Below are 24,348 nucleotides of genomic sequence, written 5' to 3' on the forward strand. Positions count from 1 at the left end.
CATATACAGTTTTAATAGAAATTGCCAAATTGTCCTCCCTGGAGTTTTCCACCCGTTCACACTCCCAGGGCAGGTTGGCTGTAGAGCAGTGCGCTTCTGTGGCCTTTGTCACATGAGTCGGTCCTGGTGGGCGTGCAGCAGTGACCCTCAACTGGTGTCTTCTCTCCCTTCACAGCCTCACAGCCCAAGGAGCGCCCTCGGTCCGCAGTCCTCCTGGCTGATGAAACCACTGCCGCCCCCCTGTTCCCCAATAGACGGTCCCAGCAGAGCATGTCACTGTCCAAAAGTGTCTCCATACAGAACATCGCTGGGTGAGTGGGGGTTCAAGGATAGCACAGTGACTTTGGCATAGTCATATCATTTGACAAAAAGATGTCGATGATGGGTTTGGAGTACACGGAGTGATTCCGATGAGAATGAGGATTACATTTGATCACTCCCTGCTGTGGCTACAATTTGTCACAAGGATCCCCTTTAAACACCCTCATCGGGCCAGGTTGTCCTACGCTTTTGTATATCATTACCCCGCTTCTAAAACCCTGAGTTCTGAAAGGGTGGTTTCTAATCAAAATACGAAGTAGGAATAGGAAAAAGGGTGCTTTCATTCTGAATTGTTAGTGCCAATCCCTTGTGTCATATCACAAACATTTATTGGGTGCCTGCTGTGCTGGCGGGTGAGTTGGGGTCAAGAGAGCACAAGAATAACCAATATCACCCCAATAAATTTAATAAAAAATATTTAAAAACTTCAAAAAGAATCCAGTTTATTATAAGTGCTCAGCCTGTAAAAAGAATAACCAATGTCACCCCAATAAATTTAATAAAAATTTAAAAATTTTAAAAAGAATCCAGTTTATTATAAGTGCTCAGCCTGTAATTGGGGGACAGGAGGGAAATGCAGTGGTTAGACGGTGAGTGTCAGAGAAGTTCCTTCTATAATGTGTATACAGTTTGGGGGCAGAGCATTCTCCTTATCTATCACTTTAATAAAACCCAAGGCTCATAGTTCAGGTTTGCAGTGACGCTAAGTGCTTTAACTTCGACGAGTAGTTCTTGCTCCTGGGTTCCCAGCATAAGCCTGTGTCTGGGTCACGCGGTCCGTGGACAGCTGTCGCTGATCGTCCAGGTCCTCAGTGGACAACGCAAACTGTGGCTCATCCCCGTGTGTGACGCGCTGCTCTTTGTCCCCAGAGTTGGCAACGACGAGAACATATCGAACACCTGGAAGTTCCTGTCGCACTCCACAGACTCGCTGAATAAAATCGTCAAGGTCAACGAGTCCACAGAATCCCTTACTGATGAGGGTAAGAGGAAGTTGTAGCCTACACTTCGTTTTCTGTAGCGACTGTGCCGCTGCCTCATCCAGAATAGAGGCGTGTGTGGAATCTAGTGCCTGCCTCTTCCTTACTCCTGTGAGGATTGCCTAAATTGTCTATAAAACATTCAGTGCTTGGTGATAAATTGATAATCAAACCTACCCCCTTGTTAGATAGTTGTCCAGTGAAAGATGTCCTTGCTTTTAATATGGTCATATTCTATACAAACACTTTCTCTCCGCCCCGCCCCCAGATTTTAAGTTCTAGCTCTCTTGGCTCAGTGTAAGCCTACTGTCTTAAACAAGCAAAGTTCCCAGGTCCCATCCAATTCCTACTTGTAGGAATCGTGTCTTCATGGCATTTGATGTGTGTGATGCTCACCACTCTAGCAAAGCCTTGGCGAGAGCGTGTCGCTCCCAAATAGGCAGTGAGTCCCTCCTCTACTGGAAGGTGGTTCTGTGAACACCCCAGGATTCACTCGGAGTGTCCGCGTCCTAGGAAGTGGTCACACCGAGGGAAGTCCACCCTTGGCTTCCGAGAGGTCCCAGACCAGGGTTGTGATGCTGGCTCGTTGCTGTTTTGAGGAGTAGGTACAGACATGAATGAAGGACAGCTGATGGGCGACTTCGAGAGTGAGTCCAAGCAGCTGGAGGCGGAGTCCTGGAGCCGCGTGGTGGACAGCAAGTTTCTGAAGCAGCAGAAGAAGGATGCGGTCAAGCGGCAGGAGGTGATCTATGGTGAGACCCTGCCCTTGCTCTGCTGGCCCTGCATGTGCGTGGGGTCCAGAGGGCGCTGTGGGCCATTCCCTGGGCTGTAGAGAGTCAGTGTTCATCTGTAGCATCTCAAAGATTTTCCTTTACAGCTTTGAGGTATAGAGACAACTTCTTTCTATCCCTTTTCGTCTTTAAAATTGCTTTCTCTAATTGTATTGGCCGTTTTATTTACTATGAGAGCTTATTTATGCCACAGGCCGAACAAGAAGTCTGTGTGGCAGTTTACTGCCTCCACCGCACTAGGGACGAGTCACTATTTCCTGTTTCTAGGAAATAGGAACACGGTACATTATGAAAGGTTTCAATTCCAGTGAAGACTGATTGGGAAACCGCCAGGGTGATGAGGCCCCAGCACCTGCGGCGGGTCCCCGGGGAGCGGGAGGAAGAGGAGGAAAACGCTGTAGGGAAGGCAGCTGCTGACCCAGGTTTAATATTTAAAGTGGCTCTGAGTAGCCCAAGACTCCGTGGGCTGCTGGCAGCAGCAGGGGCGCTGGGAGGAGGGCCCTGCAGCGGCCCTGACCACTGAGCGTTGTCCCGGCAGAGCTGATGCAGACGGAGCTGCACCACATCCGCACGCTCAAGATCATGAGCGACGTGTACAGCCGGGGCATGATGACCGAGCTGCTCTTCGAGCAGCAGATGGTGGAGAAGCTGTTCCCCTGTCTGGACGAGCTGATCAGCATCCACAGCCAGTTCTTCCAGAGGATCCTGGAGCGGAAGAAGGAGTCCCTGGTGGATAAGAGCGAGAGGAACTTCCTCATCAGGAGGATGGGCGATGTGCTTGTGAATCAGGTGAGGGGGAGGGAGGCTTGGGGCTCAGCAGCCGGCACTCGCATCTCGGCTGTAGCGTCCGTTACCTTTGTGCGCTCAGGCAAATTGCTCCTCTCTCCGAGCCTGTTTCCTTTTCTGTAAACGAGGACAGTAGCTTTTCTCTTCTAATTCTGTTCTCTTAAAAAAATTTTTTTTTCATTGATTTCAGAGAGAGGCAGGGAGAGGGGGAGAGAGGTAGAAACATCAGTGATGAGAGAGAATCATGGATTGGCTGCCTCTTGCATGCCCCCTACTGGGGATGGAGCCCACAACCAGGGCCTGTGCCCTCACTGAGAATTGAACCGTGACCTCCTGGTCCGTAGGTCGATACTCAACCACTGAGCCACGCCAACTAGACTATGATTGGCTCTTTTCGTTTAGAATAATGCTTTCAAGGTTCATCAGTATTGTAGCATGTATGAAGTCAGTATTTCTTTTCCTTTTGTGCCTGAGTAATACTCATGTATATCACAATTTATGTATACATTTATCCTTTGATGGGTTATTTCCACTTTGGGGCTATTTGAATAATGAACATAGGTATGCAAGTTTTTGTGTGGACACATTTTTTAAATACATGTTTTTATTGATTTTTAGATAGAGAGGAAGGGAGAGGAAGAGATAGACACATGCATGAGAGAAACACATCTCTCAGCTGCCTCCTGCACGCCCCCTCCTGGGGATCGGGCCTGCCATCCGGGCCTGTGCCCTGACCGGCAGTCGAGCCCGGGGACCTCTTGGTGCCTGGGGCAGTGCTCGGGAGCCACACCAGCTGGGCCGGGCACATGGCTTATGTCTAGGAGTGAGCTTGCTGGGTTATTTAACTTTTGGAGGAACTGCCAGGCTGTTTGCCGAAGCTGCTGCACCATTTTAATCCTTTGGAGCAGTTTATGAGGAAGTATCTTGGGTTCTACAAACACACAGCTGTGTACAAAATGGTGCTACAGATGTGGCGCCTGAGTTACGGCCTCACTTCCGCTCTCTCCTGTGCAGTTTTCCGGGGAGAACGCTGAGCGCCTGAAGAAGACGTACGGCAAGTTCTGTGGGCAGCACAACCAGTCGGTGAACTACTTCAAAGACCTGTACACCAAGGACAAGCGTTTTCAGGCCTTCGTGAAGGTAGTGCCGTGCAGCATGAGCACCCATCGTGGTCCCGAGCGCCCTGTCGCACAGGGTGAGCAGCGCCTCCGCTGGGCGGGTCCTGACGCTCTCATTCTCTTGCAGAAGAAGATGAGCAGCGCGGTCGTGAGGCGGCTAGGCATCCCCGAGTGCATATTGCTGGTCACGCAGCGGATCACCAAGTACCCCGTGCTGTTCCAGAGGATCCTGCAGTGCACCAAAGGTGAGCGTTCCTGCTTTACGGGCCTAAAGGGATCCTGGGTTTTCATCTTCGAAACCGCGGTGTTTTAGTAAAAACATGAAACATTCGCCCTGGCCAGTGTGGCTCCGGGGCTAGAGGGTTGGCCCATGGACTGAAGCATCCCAGGTTCAATTCTGGTTAAGGGCATGTACCTCAGTTGCAGGCTCAATCCCTGACCCTGGTAGGGCACATGTGGAGGCAACCAATCAATGTGTCTCTCTCACATCGATGTTTCTCTCTCTGTCTCTCCCCCTCCCTTCCACTCCCTAAAATTCAATGGGAAAATATCCTCGGGTGAGGGTTAACAAACTAACACTTGAACATTATGTCAGCAGCCTGAGAGTGGATCATTGTGAGAAGGGAAGGAACCCCTTAGTGATCCCATCAAGCGTTCAGTGACCTGGGCGCATCCTCCCTCCCTTTCGTCTGTCTGTCTGTGTGTCTGTCTGTGTGTCTCTCTCTGGAGCATGCGGGCACCTTTCCTTCCTCTTTCTCCTCTCAAGGCTCGTATCCCTCCCCCCGTACCCTCACCCCCAAGTTCCAAGCGCCCTTCTGTTGCCTCTGTAACTTGTTTCCTTGAGCCCATGTCTTCTACGGCTCACTTCTACCTCCGTGACTTCTAAGTAAACTTTCATAGTTTGCGGGGAAAGAGTTCAATGATCTGAATAACTTCTCCCTGTCACTGGACAGGCGATAGTTCCCCCCGATTCCTCCCGTAAGCGCTGGGATGGCTGCTCCTTCTCACGCACTCATGGCTAATCCTGCTTATACGCCATTACATGAAAGATGAGGTGAAACAGACAAGTAAGAAACTTGTTGCTCCTCTTCCTCCCTAAAAAGGTTTTCCTCCTTCTACTTGCGAACGTAGCATATGATTGTATGTTTCCTATATTATCGCAAATGTCTAGCTTTACTTAGATTTAAACTTGTCCCCAAGAGCGGGATAAGCACATGACCGTAGACAGACTGGCATTGCTCCGACAGCGTGCCCACAGGGAGAAGGCTGGGGGAGGAGGGCAGGGCCCCTCCTGCCCTTGTCTGCAAGGCTCCATGGGAAACCATTCTCCTTTCCTTCTCAGATAATGAGGTGGAGCAGCAAGACCTGGCTCAGTCCCTGAGCCTCGTGAAGGAGGTGATTGGAGCCGTGGACAGCAAAGTGGCGAGTTACGAGAAGAAAGTACGTCTGAATGAGATTTACACGAAGACAGACAGCAAGTCGATCATGAGGATGAAGAGCGGTCAGATGTTTGCCAAGGAGGACTTGAAGCGGAAGAAGCTGGTGCGGGACGGGAGTGTGTTTCTGAAGAACGCCGCGGGCAGGTTGAAAGGTGCGGGTCGAGTTTTCTCTCTCGCTCTGAGCAGGTGCCAGAGGACAGCGGGCAAAATCCAAGTGTTTTTGTTAGAAACTCACCACCAGGTTTTTCCGAGGGAGCCCGTATCCAAACATCCTGCAGGAACAACCATCATGTAATTGTTCTTAATCTTGCATCCAAAAGGTCTGGTTTGAGAGAGCTTATAAAATCATGTAAACACACCAAGTTTAGCCCTTGGTTCAGAGGATAGAGCATCAGCCTGCAGACCAAAGCAAGGGGTCAGATTAACACGCAGGTGTTAAGGACGGTGTATGTCCCTACAAGAGAAGGGCAACAGCTCACAGGCCTGGCTCGGGGCCCGTCCGCACTGCTCTCTCCCGCTGTCTCTGAGCTGCTGGCTGGTCAGAAACACCTTCCCTCCCTCCCCTGTGAGGCCTGACTTTCCAGAGCTGCCGCTGCCTGGAGCTGGCTCCATATTCTTTCCTTTACAAAGCCATTTATCCACTCCCCTAACAAAAACTAACAGGTCCCAGATGTTGGAATGAAGTTGTGGTCCAGCCCGCGGCGGAGCAATAGGTTTTCTGACCTGAAAGGCCACCAGCGCAGATAGAAGTGGGTGTTGAGTCATTCTCACCCCAAGTGAACTCGTGCCAGGAACAGCCAGTCCTGTGTGGGTGCCCTTTGAAGAGGGGGGTTTCTCCGGGCCCCTGACACCGAGCGTGTAAACCTCAGGATCCACTGAGGGTGAAACTTGTGTTTTAGAACTTTTTTTTTGGCAGGCACCTGAATTACTTAAAAGTAAACTTAAAAAAAAAAAAAGGCAGTGCCTGGAAAATGACTGTCATCCAGGCTGAAAACTCGCCCTCCCTGGAAGGGAGGCAGCCTCGCTTGTTTTCTTCCTGGCTTTGCAGTGATGACCCGGAGAGGGTCTCGCTGTGGCAGAAGCGGCAGGAGGGCTGCACGTGTCAGTGCCGTTCTTCCCACGGAATCGTGGTCCCCCTTTCCAGAGAGGATGTCACAGGAGAGGGCTCACTGCAGAGATGTCTGACTTCATCCTTCAGGCAGCGATGCAGGGTGTCATCTGTGCTCCTACAGGATTACATCGAGAGTTTGTGGCCTTTAAAAAAAATAAATACATTATATATATATATATTTACTGATTTCAGAGAGGAAGGAAGAGAGAGAGAGAGAGAGAAACATCAATGATGAGAGAATCATTGATCGGCTGCCTCCTGCACTCCCCCTACTGGGGATGGAGCCCGCAACCTGGGCATGTGCCCTCACCGGAATCATTTATCGGCTGCCTCCTGCACGCCCCCTACTGAGGATGGAGCCCGCAACCTGGGCATGTGCCCTCACCGGGAATCGAACCTCGACCTCCTGGTTCATTGGTTGATGCTCAGCCACTGAGCCACGCCGGCCAGGCTGTGGCCTTTTGATTCCTAGATCCAACTAGAGATGTTTAGGTGCGTTGAGAAGCAGAGACGGCTGTTACGTGGCGTGGAGAGGCTGAGGTGGACTTGACACAAAGCCCGCGCGCTCACACCTGCCTGTGGAATCAGAGGGCGGTGTGAGCCTTCTGTTCTTACACTTAGAGACTTTTCTACATCACCTTCTGGCAGCGTTCCTGCCTGTGATCCCACGCCTTTCCCATCGCTCTAAGCGGAAGGTGGGAAGTCCTGCAACCGGGAGTATTTTGTGGAATATGTTGCTGTCTAGCATCTGTTCAAGTCCTACTCTCCAATTATATTCCTCCAGTATTTTATTCTTCAAATCTTTCCTCATGAGATGGATCTTTTCAGAACTAAATACTTAAACTTTTCCAAGACGGGGCACTGGTGATACAAACCCCATTTCGAAATGCCCCTGAAAGTCTAGTGACCAGATCCGGGTCATGTCGCAGTGTGAGGCCGTGCAGCCTGGCCCTGCCTGGCTCTGGGTGTGTTGCGAATTACTCATGAAAGTGCTGTGCAGAGCTACCCTGTTCAACAGACATTGTTCTCTTCTCTCCCCCCACCCTGCAGAGGTCCAAGCAGTTCTGCTGACTGACATTTTAGTTTTCCTTCAAGAAAAAGACCAGAAGTACGTCTTTGCGTCATTGGTAAGCTCAATTGTTCGTCTCTTCTGTTTGTAATTAATAACAGTGTTCAGGACAGTTAAGGGTAAATTGAGCATAAATGAATTACGAAAGTGCTGTGCAGAGCTACCCTGTTCAACAGCCATTGTTCTCCTCTCTCCCCCACCCTGCAGAGGTCCAAGCAGTTCTGCTGACTGACATTTTAGTTTTCCTTCAAGAAAAAGACCAGAAGTACGTCTTTGCGTCATTGGTAAGCTCAATTGTTCGTCTCTTCTGTTTGTAATTAATAACAGTGTTCAGGACAGTTAAGGGTAAATTGAGCATAAATTAAACACTGTTGTTGGTCTCCCATGCTCTCAAAATCAATCAGCTCAGGACAAATTTGTCTGGATAATTTCTTATATAACAATTTTCTGTTCCTCTCCCAGACTCCCCTATCCCCCCTAAATTTTTTTTTTTTTCTGTTTCTTTACAATCCTTTTGAGAGCCTTGGACATTTGATCGCTGGAGTATTTCTCACCCATTGTGCCCCATAAATCATGCTAATTTATAATATTGCTAGCCAGATTCTGTGAGGATTCATCATGTAGAAAACATGACTCAAACCTTCATAGCCATAAATTGTCATTTCCTTTGTGGAACTTTTTTCTGTTTGATAAAATGTAAGTGAAATAATGAGATATTTCTCTTTATCCTACATATGCCATTGTTTAACCGTGTGCTTTATTTATTTATTTTTTAAATATATTTTATTGATTTTTTACAGAGAGGAAGGGAGAGGGATAGAGAGTTAGAAACATCCATGAGAGAGAAACATCGATCAGCTGCCTCCTGCACACCCCCTTCTGGGGATGTGCCCGCAACCAAGGTACATGCCCTTGACCGGAATCGAACCTGGGACTCTTCAGTCCACAGGCCGACGCTCTAGTCACTGAGCCAAACTGGTCAGGGCTAACCATGTGCTTTAAAAAGGCATCTTGCCTGGCCGGTGTGGCTCAGTGGTTGAGCATCACCCTATGAACCAGGAGGTCATGGTTCGATTCCAGGTCAGGGCACATGCCCAGGTTGTTGGCTCCATCCCCAGTAGGGGGTGTGCAGGAGGCAGCTGATCAATGATTCTCTCTCATGATTGATGTTTCTCTCTCTACCCCCACCCCTTCCTCTCTGAAATCAATAAAAATAAATTTAAAACCACCCCTTCCTCTCTGAAATCAATAAAAATGAATTAAAAAACAACAACCAACAAATAAAAAGGCATCCGGTCTCACCTGAGATTGAAGTTGTCCCTAATTGTTAGACTATTGTAACATTTCTTACATCTGCCCCTCCCCCCCTTCTTCTAGGACCAGAAATCCACAGTGATCTCCTTGAAGAAGCTGATTGTGAGGGAGGTGGCGCACGAGGAGAAGGGGTTATTCCTCATCAGCATGGGCATGAAGGACCCGGAGATGGTGGAAGTCCACGCCAGCTCCAAAGAGGAGCGCAACAGCTGGATCCAGATCATCCAGGACACAATCAACACCCTGTAAGCCCGCACGCCCACCGGGCCTCCCGCCTCGCGCTTTCCTAATCGCCCGGCAGCCCCAGGGTAATCCATGTCTCAGGGATCTTTCCTTTCATTTTATTTTGGTTGTGTTAGGAACAGAGATGAAGATGAAGGAATTCCTAGTGAGAATGAGGAAGAAAAGAAAATGTTGGATACCAAAGCCCGGGAATTAAAAGGTAAAGCTGTGGGAAGTGGCCTGAGACCCTGTCTGTGGTGTCCTCCCAGGGCCTGGGTTCCAGAGCTGCCCTGCAGACACTCCAAAACGGGGGGATCAAGAGCTTTTCACAAAAGAGAAACCAAGTCTGAGCTGTCACAGTCCTGGTACAAAGCAGACGTAAGACTGTGTCCCACCCTAAATCCCAGGAATCTTGATTCTCTTGTCTCAGTATCCGTCTTCTGGGACCCTTTGCCACAGAGGATTTTGCAAAAATCAAGGTCACATCTAAGATTAAAACGAGGGAAAGGAACTTGAGGAAAAGAACTTCCCAGTCAGTCTGGTTTTATGTTACCCTGGCTGCTGTGCCGTACGTTCACCAGTGAGTTCTGAGGTGGTTTGGGCAGAAGTGTGCCTGTTGATTATGCTTGACCACTACGAAGTCCCTACTGTTTTGTGTGGTCTTGTCAATGTCCCTGCGAGACTTGGATTCTCATGGCCATTATGCAGATGAGAAAGCTGAGGCGCACAAAGGCCGAGCCAACCAGGGCCCACCTACAGTTCACAGCAGGGCCAGATATTTTGCTCCCTGTCTCCTGACAGCAGAGCCGAGTGCTCATCCCCCTTTGCTGGTGCTGGGGTATTAGCACCAGCAGTAATTGAAGGCATGGCAGTGAAGGAGACCCCAGGAGGGAGGTGTGTAAGGCTAGACAGCAGCCCAGGATGGAGCCAAGGGAACCCCAGATATTCCACTGCAGGTGACAGGTCTGTACCTGAGGGAGGATTTTAGGAAGAGAACCAGTGAGGGCTTACAGGAGGGAGGGATCTCCGTGCTGGAAAGGATGACATAGAAGACCTCCTTATGACCCTGGAGCGAGTCGATGTAGTGATGGGCAAAAGCCAGAAAAGAGCACTGGCTTGTGATGTCAGAAATCCCAGTGTTTGCCTAGAAGGACGAGGGGAGGTTAGTAGATAGAAATTACAGAAGGAAAACTTGACACAGCCTCCAGGAAGAAAATTAAAGGGGGAAAGCTCTGTTCTCTGCTGTCCCATGAGATACCACAAGGTGGCGCTCGTGTCTTAGTCACCGCATCATACCTAGGGCTCAAACCACCAGTCCTTTTCTCCATCCACCTCAGAACAACTTCAGCAAAAGGACCAGCAGATCCTGCTCCTACTGGAAGAGAAGGAGGTGATCTTCCGGGACATGATGGAGTGCAGCACCCCCTTGTCGGAGGAATACTCCCCGACCCTCAGCCCTCGAATCCTCTTCCGCTCCAACACAGAGGAGGCGCTCAAGGGAGGACCTTTAATGAAAAGTGCAATAAATGAGGGTAATCTCCGTTCAGTGCTGCCCCTTCTTTCCCCAGTGTGGTTGATACACTGTTACTTTTTATTGTTAAACAGCACAAATACAGAAAACAACCCCAAACAAACATTTCACTTTAGTGAGTTACCAGGTGAGCACCTGTTTAAAAAAAATTTGATTTTAGAGATGGGGGAAAGGAGGGAGGGCGAGAGAGAAAGAGAGAGGGAGGGAGGGGAACATCGATCAGTTGCCTCCCTTTTAAAAAAATTTGATTTTAGAGACAGGGGAAAGGAGGGAGGGCGAGAGAGAAAGAGAGGGAGGGAGGGGAACATCGATCAGTTGCCTCCCGTATGCTTCCCAACCTGGAATTGAACCTGCAACCTGGCTGTGTGCCCTGACTGGGAATCGAACCCACAACCCCTTGGTGTATGGGACAATGCTCCAACCCACTGGGCCACACGGCCAGGGCCAGGTGAGCATCTTGTAGCCACTCCCCAGGTCAAGAAGTAAACTGTGGCCAGACACCCTAGGAGCCCTCCCACATGTCCTGTCCCCATCAAAGCTGGCTCCCGCCCTCCAGAAAGAGCAGGTGCTGGGACTCACAGTGACCACTTCCATTTCTTTATGGTTCTATGGCCCAGTCCTCTTTGTAGACTCCACTGTTTAGTCTTGCTCCTGTTTTTCATGTATAAAATTTAATTTCCAGCCCCTCCCACCATCCTTTTCCACACAGTTTATTTTGGAAAAATCTGAGCTTTTTAACGTAGGGTTTGCATGTTTCCTCTTCCCAGTGGAGATCCTTCAGGGTTTGGTGAGTGGAAGCCTGGGAGGCCCCCTCGGGCCGGCGGTGAGCAGCCCTGTGGGGCAGGAAGGCACAGTTGGCCCCGTCTCCTTGCCCCGGAGAGCAGAGACCTTCGGGGGATTCGACAGCCATCAGATGAACGCTTCCAAAGGTGAGTGAGTGTGAGCTGGTGCTTTTAGAGGCCGTCCTGGACTAACACAGAACTGGAAATGGTCTCAGTCATCCGTAATGTTTCAGCGCGAGTCTCCTAAGGACCTGCTGCCATACACTCAGGGAGCTGTCTCAGGGTCAGGTTCATGTCGCATAACAAAGGGGTTCCGGGTCTCAGCTAGGCTGCAGCCGGAGGCAGAACAACACTCGTCTTTCCATTTGCTTCTGGTTCTTCGGCGTCAGTAGAACGATTAGGAATCGCTTGGCTGCCTCCAGGTGGCCTCCCAGTCTCTGTCCTTAGTGGGGCTCAGAAATACCGCATCCCTAAGCCGTGTGTGTTGTATTCTTTCCTGGCTAATCTGTTGCGCAGCTGAAAGGACACGCCTGTTTGTGTGTTTAGGAGGAGACAAGGAGGAGGGAGACGATGGCCAGGACCTGCGGCGCACGGAATCGGACAGCGGTCTGAAAAAGGCATGTTTTCCCAAAATGCACCTTGACCTCCTGGGCACTGCCCTCTGGTTTCATAGGCTTTGGAATTCGTCCACTTTGATCTCGTTTTGGATTCCTGACTTGCTGTTTCTGTTTCCCACTTGATCTGAAGAGGAAAGTGCATGTTTAAGCACATGGTACTATTAGGAGTCCCCGTCTCACGGGCCGAGTGGCCTCTCGGCTTAGAGCTTCGTGTTTACATTCAGAGCTCGGCCCAGCCCTGCAGGACCAGTTTTGTCAAGAGGTTTGTGTAAAAGGCCCAAACCAACATGAACTCTTGACAAGGCTCGAGTAGCAGCTCAGCGGGGAACCTTCATTTCCCTGCATGAGAGGCTGAGGTAGAACAGGACAGAGGGGCGCGCAGTGTGACCCAGATGCACACTGGGTGTGCTTCCTGCCCCGGGAGCTTCATGCTTTGAAACTGGTTTTTGTTTCCTAGGGTGGAAATGCTAACCTGGCGTTTATGCTGAAAAGAAACAACGAGGTAAGGACGTGGTGAGCTGTTGAAGAGGGTGACTTGCTTGTAACTGCTTGATTAGGAACACTCCCGCTTGTTTTCCTGGTGTGAACAGGCTGGCTCCGGGCTGTGCTCTGCACACGTCACAGGGGGCTGTCATGCTGGCCACCGGCGTCACGCGGCTTTGTGCCGAAGTGTTGCCCGCTTCCTTAGAGCTCTGTTATGGCTCTTTTACACTTGACATTTTAATCTATTAGAATGTTTTTTGTGTGAGCCAGGGTTCAAACTTATTTTTTTCCAAAGATCTAGCTAATTTTCTCAGAATAATTCATTGCAGTTTCTTCCCCATTGATGTATAAATGCTCCTTGTACCATATGCTAAAATCTTACGATTGGCTTTGTGCTTTCTGTCCTGTTAGATTGGTAGGTGTGTCATTTTGGTGGCACTCGTTTTAAATGACCGGCGCTTTATAATACATTTTACTATGTTCTGAGGTCCCGCCTACCACCGTTCTTTGTTTGGTGGTGTTTTTCGTGGCTGCTTTTCCCACTTATTCTCTTCGGTGCTTTCAGTTTGAAAGCCTTTGGTTGGAATGCAAGTGCCTTGCTGTGCGTAGGGAGCTTGTCGGTCAGATGGCCGGCGGGGGGCAGGGGCTGGGTCTGGGCTCCGTCCTGACGGGAGGTCTCCGTTGTGTCCCCTGTGCAGCAGGTCATCCAGAGCATCGTCCACCTCCACGAGCTCCTTAGCACCTTGCAGGTATGAGCCCCCTCTCCCGCCCCTTCACGCATTTCTCTCTAGAAGAACAGTGCGGAGGGGGTGTTGGTGGTCCGGGTGTTTTAGTTTGGAGGTTACTGATGGGTAAACGGGGCCCTCAGTCTAGAGAATGGGGCCTTCGTGGTGAGGACAGTCTTGGACGCAGCGGTTAGGGTGTGATCAGCCTTCTAAGTCTGGATGGGCCGAGGCGGCAGGAGCGCTGGGGGCCCTGGGAGGCCGCGCCACGAGGCACAGGGGGCGCTGACGTGCACAGGCGATGGCACTCTCCACAGGCCTGGGTGTGAGGTGCATGTCCCTGGCCCATGTCGCTCTGTGGTATTGGGATAGCGCGGCCCTCCCAAACACCTACTCTTGTTTTTTTGTTTGTTTGTTTTATTGATGTGAGGGAAACACATCGATTGGTTGCCTCCTGCATGTGCCCTGACCAGGGCCCGAGCCCGGGTGGAGCCTGCAACCTAGGCACATGCCCTTGTCTGGAATCGAACCCGGGACCCTTCAGTCTGCAGGCCAACGCTCTATCCAACTGAGCCAAACTGGCTAGGGCCCAAACACCTACTCCTGAGTGCTTTCTGGGAGCATCCTGCCGTTCTGCTCACTTCCGTTCTCGAAAACCTACCCAATCCCATCCTACCTGCTCCCACCTCCAGAAACACACACTCCCCCCCCCCCCCCCCCCCCCCCCCCTGTCTGCAGGCAGCACGTACCAAGTTTGACACAAAACTGGGTCCCCACACCATTGGCACCCCTGGTTGATACGCGCACGGCTCTCCTGGAGGGTTGTCTAGTGCGTGGTGCCCCTGGGCCCAGGACAGGAGGGGCAGGGAGCGCAGTCCCAGCCAGAGGCTCACCCGTCCCTCCTGGTGCCCCGCAGGGGGTGGTGCTGCAGCAGGACAGCTACATCGAGGACCAGAAGCTGCTGCTGAGCGAGAGGGCGCTCGCCCGCAGCTCGTCCCGGCCCAGCTCCCTGGTGGAGCAGGAGAAGCAGCGCAGCCTGGAGAGGCAGCGCCAGGACCTGGCCGACCTGCAGAGGCAGCAGGCGCAGCACCTGGAGGAGCGGCGGCGGCGGGAGCGCGAGTGGGAGGCCCGGGAACGGGCGCTGCAGGAGCGGGAGGCCCGGCTGGCCCAGCGCGAGGAGGAGGTGCAGCGGGGCCAGCAGGACCTGGAGCGGGACCGGGAGGCGCTGCTGCAGAAGAGGGGCGCCTACCAGTACGACCTGGAGCGGCTGCGCACGGCCCAGAAGCAGCTCGAGCGGGAGCAGGAGCAGCTGAAGCGGGACACGGAGCGGCTCAGCCAGAGGCAGCTGGAGCGTGACGTCTGTCAGGTATGGGGGCCGTCTGTCAGGTATGGGGGCCGTCTGTCAGGTATGGGGGCCGTCTGTCAGGTATGGGGGCCGCGGCAGAAGGGGTCGCGGTCAGTGGAACCTCTGTGTGCTCAGCACCAGGAGAAAGGACGCACGAGAGAGAGGCCGATTCTATAGACTCTTTTTCCATAGGAAGGGGAGGGGGAAGGGAGTCTTCTCTCCTGTTTCCATCCCCGAGAGGTTGATGTGGGGAATGGCAATGCTGGGGACTTGATCAGGAAGTTAACGGGCACTTCCTCAGGGAGCCGGAGACAGTGGTGGTCAGCCAGCTGGGACTTGAGGAGCAGCCCCTCTGCTCTGTCCCGTGTAAGAAATCAGAATGGCCCTGGCCGGTGTGGATCAGTGGTCAGAGCACCAGCCTGTGGATTGAAGGGTCTCAGGTTCAATTCCCCGTCAGAGGCACCTACCTGGGTTGCGGATTCCATCTCTCTCACGTCGGTGTTCTTCTCTCTCTCTCTCTCTCTCTCCCCCTCTACCTCCTTCCTTCCACTCTCTGAAAATCAATGGGAAACATGTCCTCAGGTGAGGATTAACAACAAGAAAGAGATCAGAACGGCCCCCCCTAAAGGAACCGGTAGCCCATGTGGGGAAACGTGAAAGGCTCAGGGACCATGCCCTGCCTGTGAGCACCAGGTGGCAGTCAGTGGCCCTGAAAGGACGGGGAGGTGGGTTCAGGGGCGTCAGTCACAGGGAGAGCCCACCCCTGGGTGGGAAGCAGCTGCTCTGTGCGGAGAGGGTGTTGGTGCTGGGGTGCTGGTGGAGGCCCTCTTGTGCTGCAGCTGCTACTCGGGGAAGCAGGCTTTCCCTCCTGCAGGGGCCCCGTGCAATCCTGGAGCACAGACGCTGGGGGCAGGGGGAAGCCTGGGCGGGCACAGATCGCCTGGTAGATATGCACGTCCTGTTGCCATTTGATGGATCGATTGACCTTGGACCATGAAAGAGAATTCAGCTGACAGCTTCTAGAAGGGGCGGTTCTGCTCCCTGCAGAGTCTGTGTGTGTGTGTGTGTGTGAGTGATGCAGCAGAATTCCTTCCTCCCCACCCGTCCAGTCCTCGCTCGGGCTCCACGGGCACAGAGAGCGCGGGTGGGGCTGACGGCCCTCATCTCGCTTTATCTCGGTTTGGCCTTTGACCAGAATAGACTCCCGGTGTAAACGCCACTCTCCAGCTGCTCTACTTCTACCCTGAACAGGCTTCTAGAATCTCTTAGCCCCAAGTAATCCCCACATCCCTGTGTACATCAGCCTTCAGGGTCGCAGCTCCCCTCTTTCTTCAGGGAGTGGGAGGGACCTCGCCCAAGGTCCTATTAATTCTTTATGATGCAGGCGTTAAGTGCATGTAGTAAAAATAGTAATGGTGTCAAAGGTGACATTTTCAGCACTTGCCTAGATCCTGCGTGGGGGAGGGCCGTAAAGGAATCCTGAGCCTTTTTATGTTGAGGGCTGTGGAGTCCGGGGCAGGGGTCGCAGCCTGGCCAGCCTCCCGAGTGGCCCCGGGTGCCGCAGCCTCTGAGCACACCCCTTCTCTCGCACGTGTGCAGGTCTCCCATCCACACACCAAGCTGCTGAGGATCCCCTCCTTCCTCCCCAACCCCGAGGAGTCCCCCCTGCCGCCCCCGCCTTCGATAGCCAAGTCAGGGTCCTTGGACTCAGAACTCTCGGTGTCCCCAAAACGGAACAGCATTGCTCGGACACACAAAGATAAGGGGCCTTTTCACATACTGAGTTCTGCCAGCCAACCCAGCAGAGTGCCGGAGGGCCCCAGCCAGACCCCGGCGCCCACCTCCTCCTCCACCCGCCTGTTTGGATTGGCAAAGCCAAAGGACAAGAAGGAGAAAAAGAAGAAGAACAAAGGCCGCTCTCCGTCTGGGGGTGAGTCGCACGTCGTCTCCCCGTGGCCGGGTTGTCTTGGAGCCCGAGGAGGGGGAGATGTTAGTGGCGGGACAGGTTAGTGAGAGGGACCGTGGGGTGTATAAAAGCCAAACTGTACTACTTCTCACCAAACCCCCTTGCACTGTCCGCAACGAGCCGAGACACCAGTTCAGGGAGCCTCCCGGGGCGCTCGGGGCGGCACGTGCCTGCAGAGGGCGGCACATGCCTGCAGAGGGCGGCACATGCCTGCAGAGGGCGGCACATGCCTGCAGAGGGCGGCACATGCCTGCAGAGGGCGGCACATGCCTGCAGAGGGCGGCACATGCCTGCAGAGGGCGGCACATGCCTGCAGAGGGCGGCACATGCCTGCAGAGGGCGGCACATGCCTGCAGAGGGCGGCACATGCCTGCAGAGGGCGGCACATGCCTGCAGAGGGCGGCACATGCCTGCAGAGGGCGGCACATGCCTGCAGAGGGCGGCACATGCCTGCAGAGGGCGGCACATGCCTGCAGAGGGCGGCACATGCCTGCAGAGGGCGGCACATGCCTGCAGAGGGCGGCACATGCCTGCAGAGGGCGGCACATGCCTGCAGAGGGCGGCACATGCCTGCAGAGGGCGGCACATGCCTGCAGAGGGCGGCACATGCCTGCAGAGGGCGGCACATGCCTGCAGAGGGTGGCACATGCCTGCAGGAGGCGGCACATGCATGCAGGAGGCGGCACATGCCTGCAGGGGGCGGCACATGCGTGCAGAGGGCGGCACATGCCTGCAGGGGGCAGGCGTACCTCTCAGGCGTCCATCTAGCTCAGGAATGAACCCGCCTACCGGAGCACTCTAGCCTCCCGCCTTCCCTGGCCTCATCCAGGGACTGACAATAGTATCTCTACTCAGTGTGCACTTCAGTATCACGTCGGCTCCTGGCAGGAGTGAGGGCGGCGAGCAGGGGGCGGCCCCCCAGCCCCTCATCTGTCTGCAGCTTAGGAGCCTTGTGTTTAGGGAGGAAAGGGGGGAGTTCGATTTTTTCTGAGTTTCTTTTTCCCTCTGTGCCCCCTTTTCCAGACGGCCCCGCAGAGGGTGAGGAGATCTTCTGCTGACCCCCCCCGCCGCCGGCCGTGGCACCAGCCGCCTCCTGCTGTCCCTGCGTGCCCGCCTCCTGCGTGGACACCGCACTCTTCAAGCATCGCTCCTCCGCACTGCGGGGCCGGGACCTGAGGGACAGAGGGTCCCGCGCGTCGGTGGGCGAGGAGGCCCGGACTTCCCACCCTGGCGACGGGGTGGGGCCGGCCCGGTTGAGGGTGTTACACTGAAAGTAGTGTCCCCAGAAGTCCAGGCGGTGGTTTGGGCCATGTCAGGAATTCCTAAAAGCTGAAAGAATGTTCCAGATGAGGTGTGAAATGCTGGCTGCCTCTTATTTTGGGGACCGCCTCTGAAACTCCAACAGCAGGTAGAGTGGACTTGCTGTGCGTGCATACACAGTGACCGTCTGCGTATGCGCGTGGGGCGGGCAGGATCACGCAGTCTGTCCGTGAGCACTGCGCAGGCGCGTGCAGGCTTGGCTCTCGCCGCTGGGCCCCGAGGCGGTTTCCCACCCCCCACTCCGCACCCGTTTGCATGTATCTCATTTCACTGTAGAAGGGATGAGGGACACGTGTGGAAACCAGTGAGAAAAGACTTGGTGTGTTTCAAAAGCATCCGATCTGCACCTCCTCGATTCTGGTGTCCAGCCACCAAAACAAGGGTCCGATATCATTGATCAATTCGGAAGAAATTCTACCCTGGCTTTCCAAGGTGTTTGCCCACATGTTCTGGGCGCGATGAAGCAGAGAGGCCTCCTCACCACGACCCCTGCAGGGTGACACTTTTTGGTTGTCACTGACCACTCAGAAGTGGCCACAGCCTCCTGGCAATGTTCCTGAGGGCCACAGTGGCTCCTGGGGAAGCTGGTCCTGCCTGGCGCTCACGTGGGGGACAGCGGCCCCTCGGCTCCACCAATAGGGACCCGCTTCTCCTGCAGGAGCTTGTCCCCGCCCCAGGCTAGGACCTCCAGCTGGGAAGTAGCTCAGTGAAGGTGTGAAACAGTGGTCTGTCTCCACCAGCACAGGAGAGACGGGCCAGGTGTGGCTCGGGAGGGCTCTCACTCTGTCTGGAGGCTTGGCAAAATTTAACTTCTTAAAAAGTTTTTTAAAAACCTAAAGGCCTGTTGGTTATTGCACTCTGCCCCTCGAAGATGCCCAGAGGCGGCCTGTTTCCTGTCCTCCGTCTTCTCTCCTTTTTGCCTTCTGCGTTGGGTCTGTATTTGCTTTCAGCTTGTCACCAGCTGGGCGGTGCCGGGGTTCATGGGCGTGGCTCCCCTGCGAGGCCGCACCTGCCCCGCTGTGGCTGCCGGGAGGGACCCCGGGGACCGTGCTCTAACGCGGCTCCCACTCCTGCCTTCTGCCCCTCGGGAGCCGTGACCATCCTTTTTAAAAAACAAAAAATCTGTAACTTGGTGCTTGATGACTTGCAAGCTGGCCTTGCAGATGGAGATATTTATCTTTCAGTTTATTTGAAAGAGGTCTGGTTTAAAATCGTTAGCTAGTTTTGTTTTATTTATTGTGTGTGTGTGTCCGTGTCTGTGTGTGTGAAGGGCGAACATAATGTCCCAACGGTTATTCAACTCTGATCACTGTGGAGGGTGAACGGCGCTGGCTGCTCACTCCTCAGTGTCTGCAAGTGCCTTGAAGGCCCACAAGAAGTCAGGGTGGGGAAGGGTCCCTTTCCTGCCCCACCCCAGCCCCAGCGCATCCTTTGACCAAGGAAGGGGTGTCTTCTTGCCACCGAGGAGGGACCCTTGGCCTGGTTCTGTCATTGAGTTTCTTACCCTCCAGCAATAGACTTGAGGAATAAAACCAACCGATTTCTCCTTTTCTCTCGTAACCATGTATCCACCCCACCCCTCCGCCCACCACCGAAGACCCTAAACAGCAAGCAGCCAGTCCCCCCAGCTTCATGTCACAGCTGTGCCCGCCTGGCCCTCCCGGAGCTCAGCTGTCTGTCCTTGTCGCCTGCTGGGGTTCCCCCCGGGGCTTCGTGTCGCTCTGCTCGAAGGAAGCACTGGGTCCACGTGCGCCCGGCCGCCTGTGCCCGGGATGATGCGATTGGCTGTCAGGCTGCTGCTCAGAGGCCGGTGGACGGGGTGTGTGTGTGTGGCTGCACAGCTTGGCTTCAGTTTGAGACTCCCTGACCCGCCCCCTCCCTCTGAGGTTGAACTTGGGGATTTTTGCTGCTGTGCTTGTGCTTATGACCTTGAGGACGGCTCAGTCGCTGAGTCTAAGCCCCGCCTGGGTTTCTTTCCTGGGAGAAGGGGTTGACTTCTCGGGTGACTCAGGTTCAAGTCCTCGGGGCCCCCAGCTTCTCTATCAGCCTCCAGAGATCAGGTGCCCAGCATTGTGTTTAAGTTTTGGGGGGGATGAGGGAGACACCTTCCAGAGTCCCCAGGTCTCCAGAATCTAATGAGTTTCCTGGAAGGAGGGGTACCTTCTCTCCATTATGTCATCTCGGTAATTGTCATCCTGCCTGGGTGACCTGTGCACTTTTCATGCTGTCGCCAGCTGGCTTCGCTTTTGTGACAACTATGTCAACTGTTTCCTTCTTGGAAAACGCAGAAGGTTAAAAACACGCAAATGGCCACAATTCAACCTTTGCCAACGTTCCCTCCTACCCCCTAAGCTGTATGTGGGCAAGAAATCTGTGTCAAGATTTTTTTGGAAAAGGTACGAATCTTACCTTTTTTCTTCTTAAGTCTCAGGGCAATACCACTGGAACCTGTCCCTTTGCTCACTTGCTCCCTTACTGTTACCTTCCCAAGCCCGGCATTAGCAGCAGTGAGCATAGTGTGAGGCCCTGGGGCTTTGTGGGGCCTTTTTGGGGCGGGAATAGAGCGCATAGGGTTTAACAGAATGGGCTCTGCCTTAAGAAAAGCTGGGACCGTACATGACCTTAGAGGCCAGACCGTGGTCCAGAAGTCGCTCCTCCTTCATCCTCCGTCTCCGAGTTCTTTCTCCTGAGGGTTTGAGTGTGGACCTTGGAGCCGCATTTACTCCCGTGTCGATGGTGGCAGTTGTGCCAGAGGACAGCCGAGTCCTGGGAGGGGTGTAGAGAGAGGGGCCAGGTGAGGGGGCTCCAGGGCCACAAAGAGGGTGGCTTGGAGGGGACACTGCCGCAGGGCATCGACCCCCTCCACATGCTCGGGTGCGCTTGGAACGCGGGGCCCAGAACGGAGCCTGCAGGGACGGTGGTTGGCAGAGGGTGGGTGTGCCTTGCCCCTGCAGCGGGGCCGTTGGACAACACGGCTGTGGTCCTGACTGGCCGGGTCCCAGCCGGGCCCTGGCGCTCGTTGGCCTGAAGAGACCGGGGAGGGGCACAGCGTGCTTGGCCTGGCTGCTTCCTCTTTCTTCCAACGCAGCGTGACATTCCTCCTTAACCAGAGCCTTGGGACGGACCGCCTGCCGGCCAGGTGTTAGGATGACAATGTTATAATGCGGCCATAATAGGAAAAACACACACAGGCTGCTTCTTCCCATGTCCTCCTCTAACTGAATTTATGCAAAGACGACAGGCCTCGAATGACTTCTCCATCTCGTGAGGTTCAAAGATGGGCAAACGCAAGTGGGCCAGGCTCTCCTGTCGCAGACCCTGCTGAGCCGCTGCCGACACCCAGCCGGAGCCGGCCTGTGCACCCCGCTTGTCACCTCTGCCTTTTGCAGCCGCCCGACAGGAAGGGCAGCGAGAGCACCGACAGGGCCACGCCCTGTGGTCATGGCTCAGCCTGTGGCTTCCTGGGTGTCACGCACCCCGTGGGGGCGCGGGGGCCGCCGGGACAGGCAGGAGGTGACCGCGCACACCTGCGTCTGCTCATTCGTGTTTCCCCTGTGTGAACATTTCTGTGCTGAATCCCACTAAGTAAGGGGTGAAACCCACGTGCTGTATATGCATTTGTAATTATGTATAAAGTAAACAGTTTTAAACTGTAAAGATTTTTTTTTCAGTGTGTTTTCTGGAATTTTGCCACAACATACTGGCTTTGTATTTTATTTATCTTCCTGTCTAGTTATTGGCTTCAGATTTCTGTAAAGTCCCCCTCAACCCTTCCAAAAAAATAAATGTTCTTTACGTCTTGACTGCGGCTGGTGTGTGGTTGTCCGTCCGGGTCTGGGCTTGCTGGAGATAACTCTGGGTTCCTGGTAAAGGGGGACCCCCTCCCCAACTCCAAGGAGAGCCTTCCTCTCAGCGGAACCTATTTCCGCATTTGGGGACAGGAACCAGGAGAGCCTGGAGCACTGGTGGCTTCTTGGGGACTCCCACTCTTGCTATAGCCGGGACCCCGAACCCCGGGGTGCCAAGTGCCAGAACTCTGTCCAGTTAAATCAGTGCAGTGGAAAATGCCCTTTGCCATAGACTCCTATGTAAAAAGATGCTAACCCTTTCTTTGCAAGTATTCTGTACCCCATCCCACTCTCCAAACAGGGCAACTGTCAAAACCTGATTCAGGAAGAAAAATCTTATTTGCCTCAAGCCCCACAGGGATTGGCTGGATTTGATCACAGAAGACGGGCTCCACGGAGAAGCCGCTGCCACCCACCACAGCGGAGGGGCTGTGCTGAGCCGCTGGTGGGAGCCGGGCTGCTCCTGCAAAAGGCCCCAAGCCCCCTGGACCCTGGGCACTGTGCCCTATGGTGCCGTGCAAAGCCGCCTGGGATCTCGGCTTTGCCACTTACAAGCTCCTCTCGCAACAATGGGAAGAAGACACTCCTGCCAGAGTGCCAAGCACCTTCCCTTTCCCAGTGAACTTGGAAGGGCACCGATGTCTTAAGAGTCTCCTCTATGCCCGGCCCGCGTGGCTCAGTGCTTGAGCATCGACCTATGAACCAGGAGGTCACAGTTCAATTCCCACGTGCCTGGGTTGCAGGCTCCATCCCCAGTAGGGGGCGTGCAGGAGGCAGCTGATCAATGATTCTCATCACTGATGTTTCTCTTTCCCTCTCCCCCCTCCCTCCTGAGTGGGGCAGGCCTCCCGTGGTCCTTGGGTTTGAGCCGGGGACGGGCTCTGTCTGGGAGGCAAGAAGCGCACGGAGGTCCCATCCTTCCTTCCCGAACAGACGCACAGCACGCTCAGGGCTGCAAGAATCCTGGCCGCCATTCGCCAGGGACCCTGCTGGGCTGGAGCCTGGGCCACAGCGCAGAGCTGGCTGCCGAGTGGCTGTCACAGACGTGGCGTTTTTCTGTCCGCGGGTCCCGTGCCCGAGGGAGCGTCCGAGGTGTACAAACCGCCTCAGATTGGGTTGCAGCAACGGCTCTGCCCGGACAGGAAGTTGGTAACGAATGCCCAGGACAGGAATCTGAGTCAGAAATGAAAGGAAGCCAAGAGGCCAGAAAAGAGCTTGCAGGGGAAGGGGAAAACGCAGTGCGCAGGTCTTGGCTTTTCCTCGGAAGCAGAATCGAGGTCAGCTGAGCTGCAGGGCCTCAGAAATAAGACAGGGAACATGTCAGGGGGACCTGGCCCCTCACCCCCTAGTAGCCTGGATGTCGCCTGGTCAGGGAGAAGTCCCTCCCAGAGGCCTCCCTCCCCACAGTTCCTGTTCTTGGGAGCTTGCGGGTCAGGGTCACTTAAGGATGCTGAGGCAAGTCCTGTGGGCACTGCCCCGCCCCCCCCCCCCAGGGTGTCCTGTGAGGAGGCGCAGTGGGAGAGGGGGCCGGGCTGGGCAGGAGCTGCTCTGCACCCAGTGCAGGAAATGTGGGTTGGGCCTTTCCCACCCCAACCCCTACAAGTCTCCAGCCCCGTCTGGTATCCTAGTCACAGCCTGGCCAGTCCCCAAGCCTCCTTTCATATGCTAATGGATGCTCCGCGCTGCTGGAAACAGTCCCCACAGAATTGAGGGCTGTGCCTCCCTCCTGGCGCCTTTGTGGACCTTGCCTTCTCCCTGGGAAACCGTATCTGGAGGGGCGTGGGGAGAGGGTCCCAGGAGGGGAGAGCTGACTGGGGGGAGGGGAGTGACTGGAACTGGCTCCTGGGAACAGAGCAGCTGAGACCTCCCTAGCTGCCCCTTCCCTCTGAGGGTCCCCGAGCTTCCCACCCCACCCCCAGCTTCAGAGTTGCCTGGACAAAGTCGTTCTCTCCAGCCTGGCCTCGTGTGTCCACAGGAGGGGCCCAGGGCCAGCCACCTGACACACACTCCCGGCACCCACAGGGGCCCGGCTGCGGCGAGGAGCTTGGGGGTGGGCCCAGGGGGTGCTGCTCAGACCGTGGACAGAGGCTGGGTCCTCTGATGGCAGTCAACCAGGCCCCCAGGTGGCTCCGGGCGTGACAGCCCAGGCATGGGAGGAGGCGGCACGGGGCCAAGAGGGAAAAGCACAGCTTCTGCGCTGAAACTCAGCCGCTGAGTCTCCCGGCGAAAGGGCTAAAAGGGAAACATATTTCTAACGGGGTTTCCTTCGACTCCCCACAAAAATTTGGAATGCCTTTTCTTTCTAGAATCTTTCCTTTTGTAAAAAAAAAAAAATTAAAGTATTTTCTTACTGACTTCAGAAAAAGGGAGAGGGAGAGATAGGAAACATCAGTGATGAGAGACATCTATCGGCTGCCTCCTGCACACCCCCAATGGGGATCGAGCTCACAAGCCTGGCCTGTGCCCTGACTGGGAATTGAACCCTGACCTCCTGGTTCATAGGTCGACACTCAACCACTGAGCCACACCAGCCGGGCTAGAACCTAACACACAAATTAGTTGGAAGCTTGCAATATGAAAGGG

The 24,348-nt window shown here is 54.3% G+C and overlaps 1 protein-coding gene across 2 annotated transcripts in view; it reads left to right on the forward strand.

Moving 5' to 3' along the window:
* The window catches only part of AKAP13 (A kinase (PRKA) anchor protein 13), a 158,275-nt gene extending 136,555 nt beyond the window's left edge, over positions 1–21,720 (forward strand). For both annotated transcript variants that reach the window (XM_014545432.1, XM_014545433.1), the window contains 18 exons: positions 176–311; positions 1,192–1,304; positions 1,901–2,053; positions 2,631–2,881; positions 3,893–4,018; positions 4,124–4,241; positions 5,339–5,587; positions 7,597–7,673; positions 8,993–9,174; positions 9,289–9,371; positions 10,489–10,683; positions 11,450–11,611; positions 12,011–12,081; positions 12,539–12,583; positions 13,263–13,313; positions 14,203–14,652; positions 16,231–16,561; positions 17,621–21,720. In XM_014545432.1, the coding sequence (XP_014400918.1) occupies positions 176–311; positions 1,192–1,304; positions 1,901–2,053; positions 2,631–2,881; positions 3,893–4,018; positions 4,124–4,241; positions 5,339–5,587; positions 7,597–7,673; positions 8,993–9,174; positions 9,289–9,371; positions 10,489–10,683; positions 11,450–11,611; positions 12,011–12,081; positions 12,539–12,583; positions 13,263–13,313; positions 14,203–14,652; positions 16,231–16,561; positions 17,621–17,655 (2,828 nt within the window). In that variant the 3' untranslated portion in view covers positions 17,656–21,720. The remainder of the gene's footprint in view (positions 1–175; positions 312–1,191; positions 1,305–1,900; positions 2,054–2,630; positions 2,882–3,892; positions 4,019–4,123; positions 4,242–5,338; positions 5,588–7,596; positions 7,674–8,992; positions 9,175–9,288; positions 9,372–10,488; positions 10,684–11,449; positions 11,612–12,010; positions 12,082–12,538; positions 12,584–13,262; positions 13,314–14,202; positions 14,653–16,230; positions 16,562–17,620) is intronic.
* Positions 21,721–24,348: the final 2,628 nt, after the last annotated feature.

Source organism: Myotis brandtii, unplaced genomic scaffold, assembly GCF_000412655.1.
Source record: "Myotis brandtii unplaced genomic scaffold, ASM41265v1 scaffold409, whole genome shotgun sequence".
NCBI lineage: Eukaryota > Metazoa > Chordata > Mammalia > Chiroptera > Vespertilionidae > Myotis > Myotis brandtii.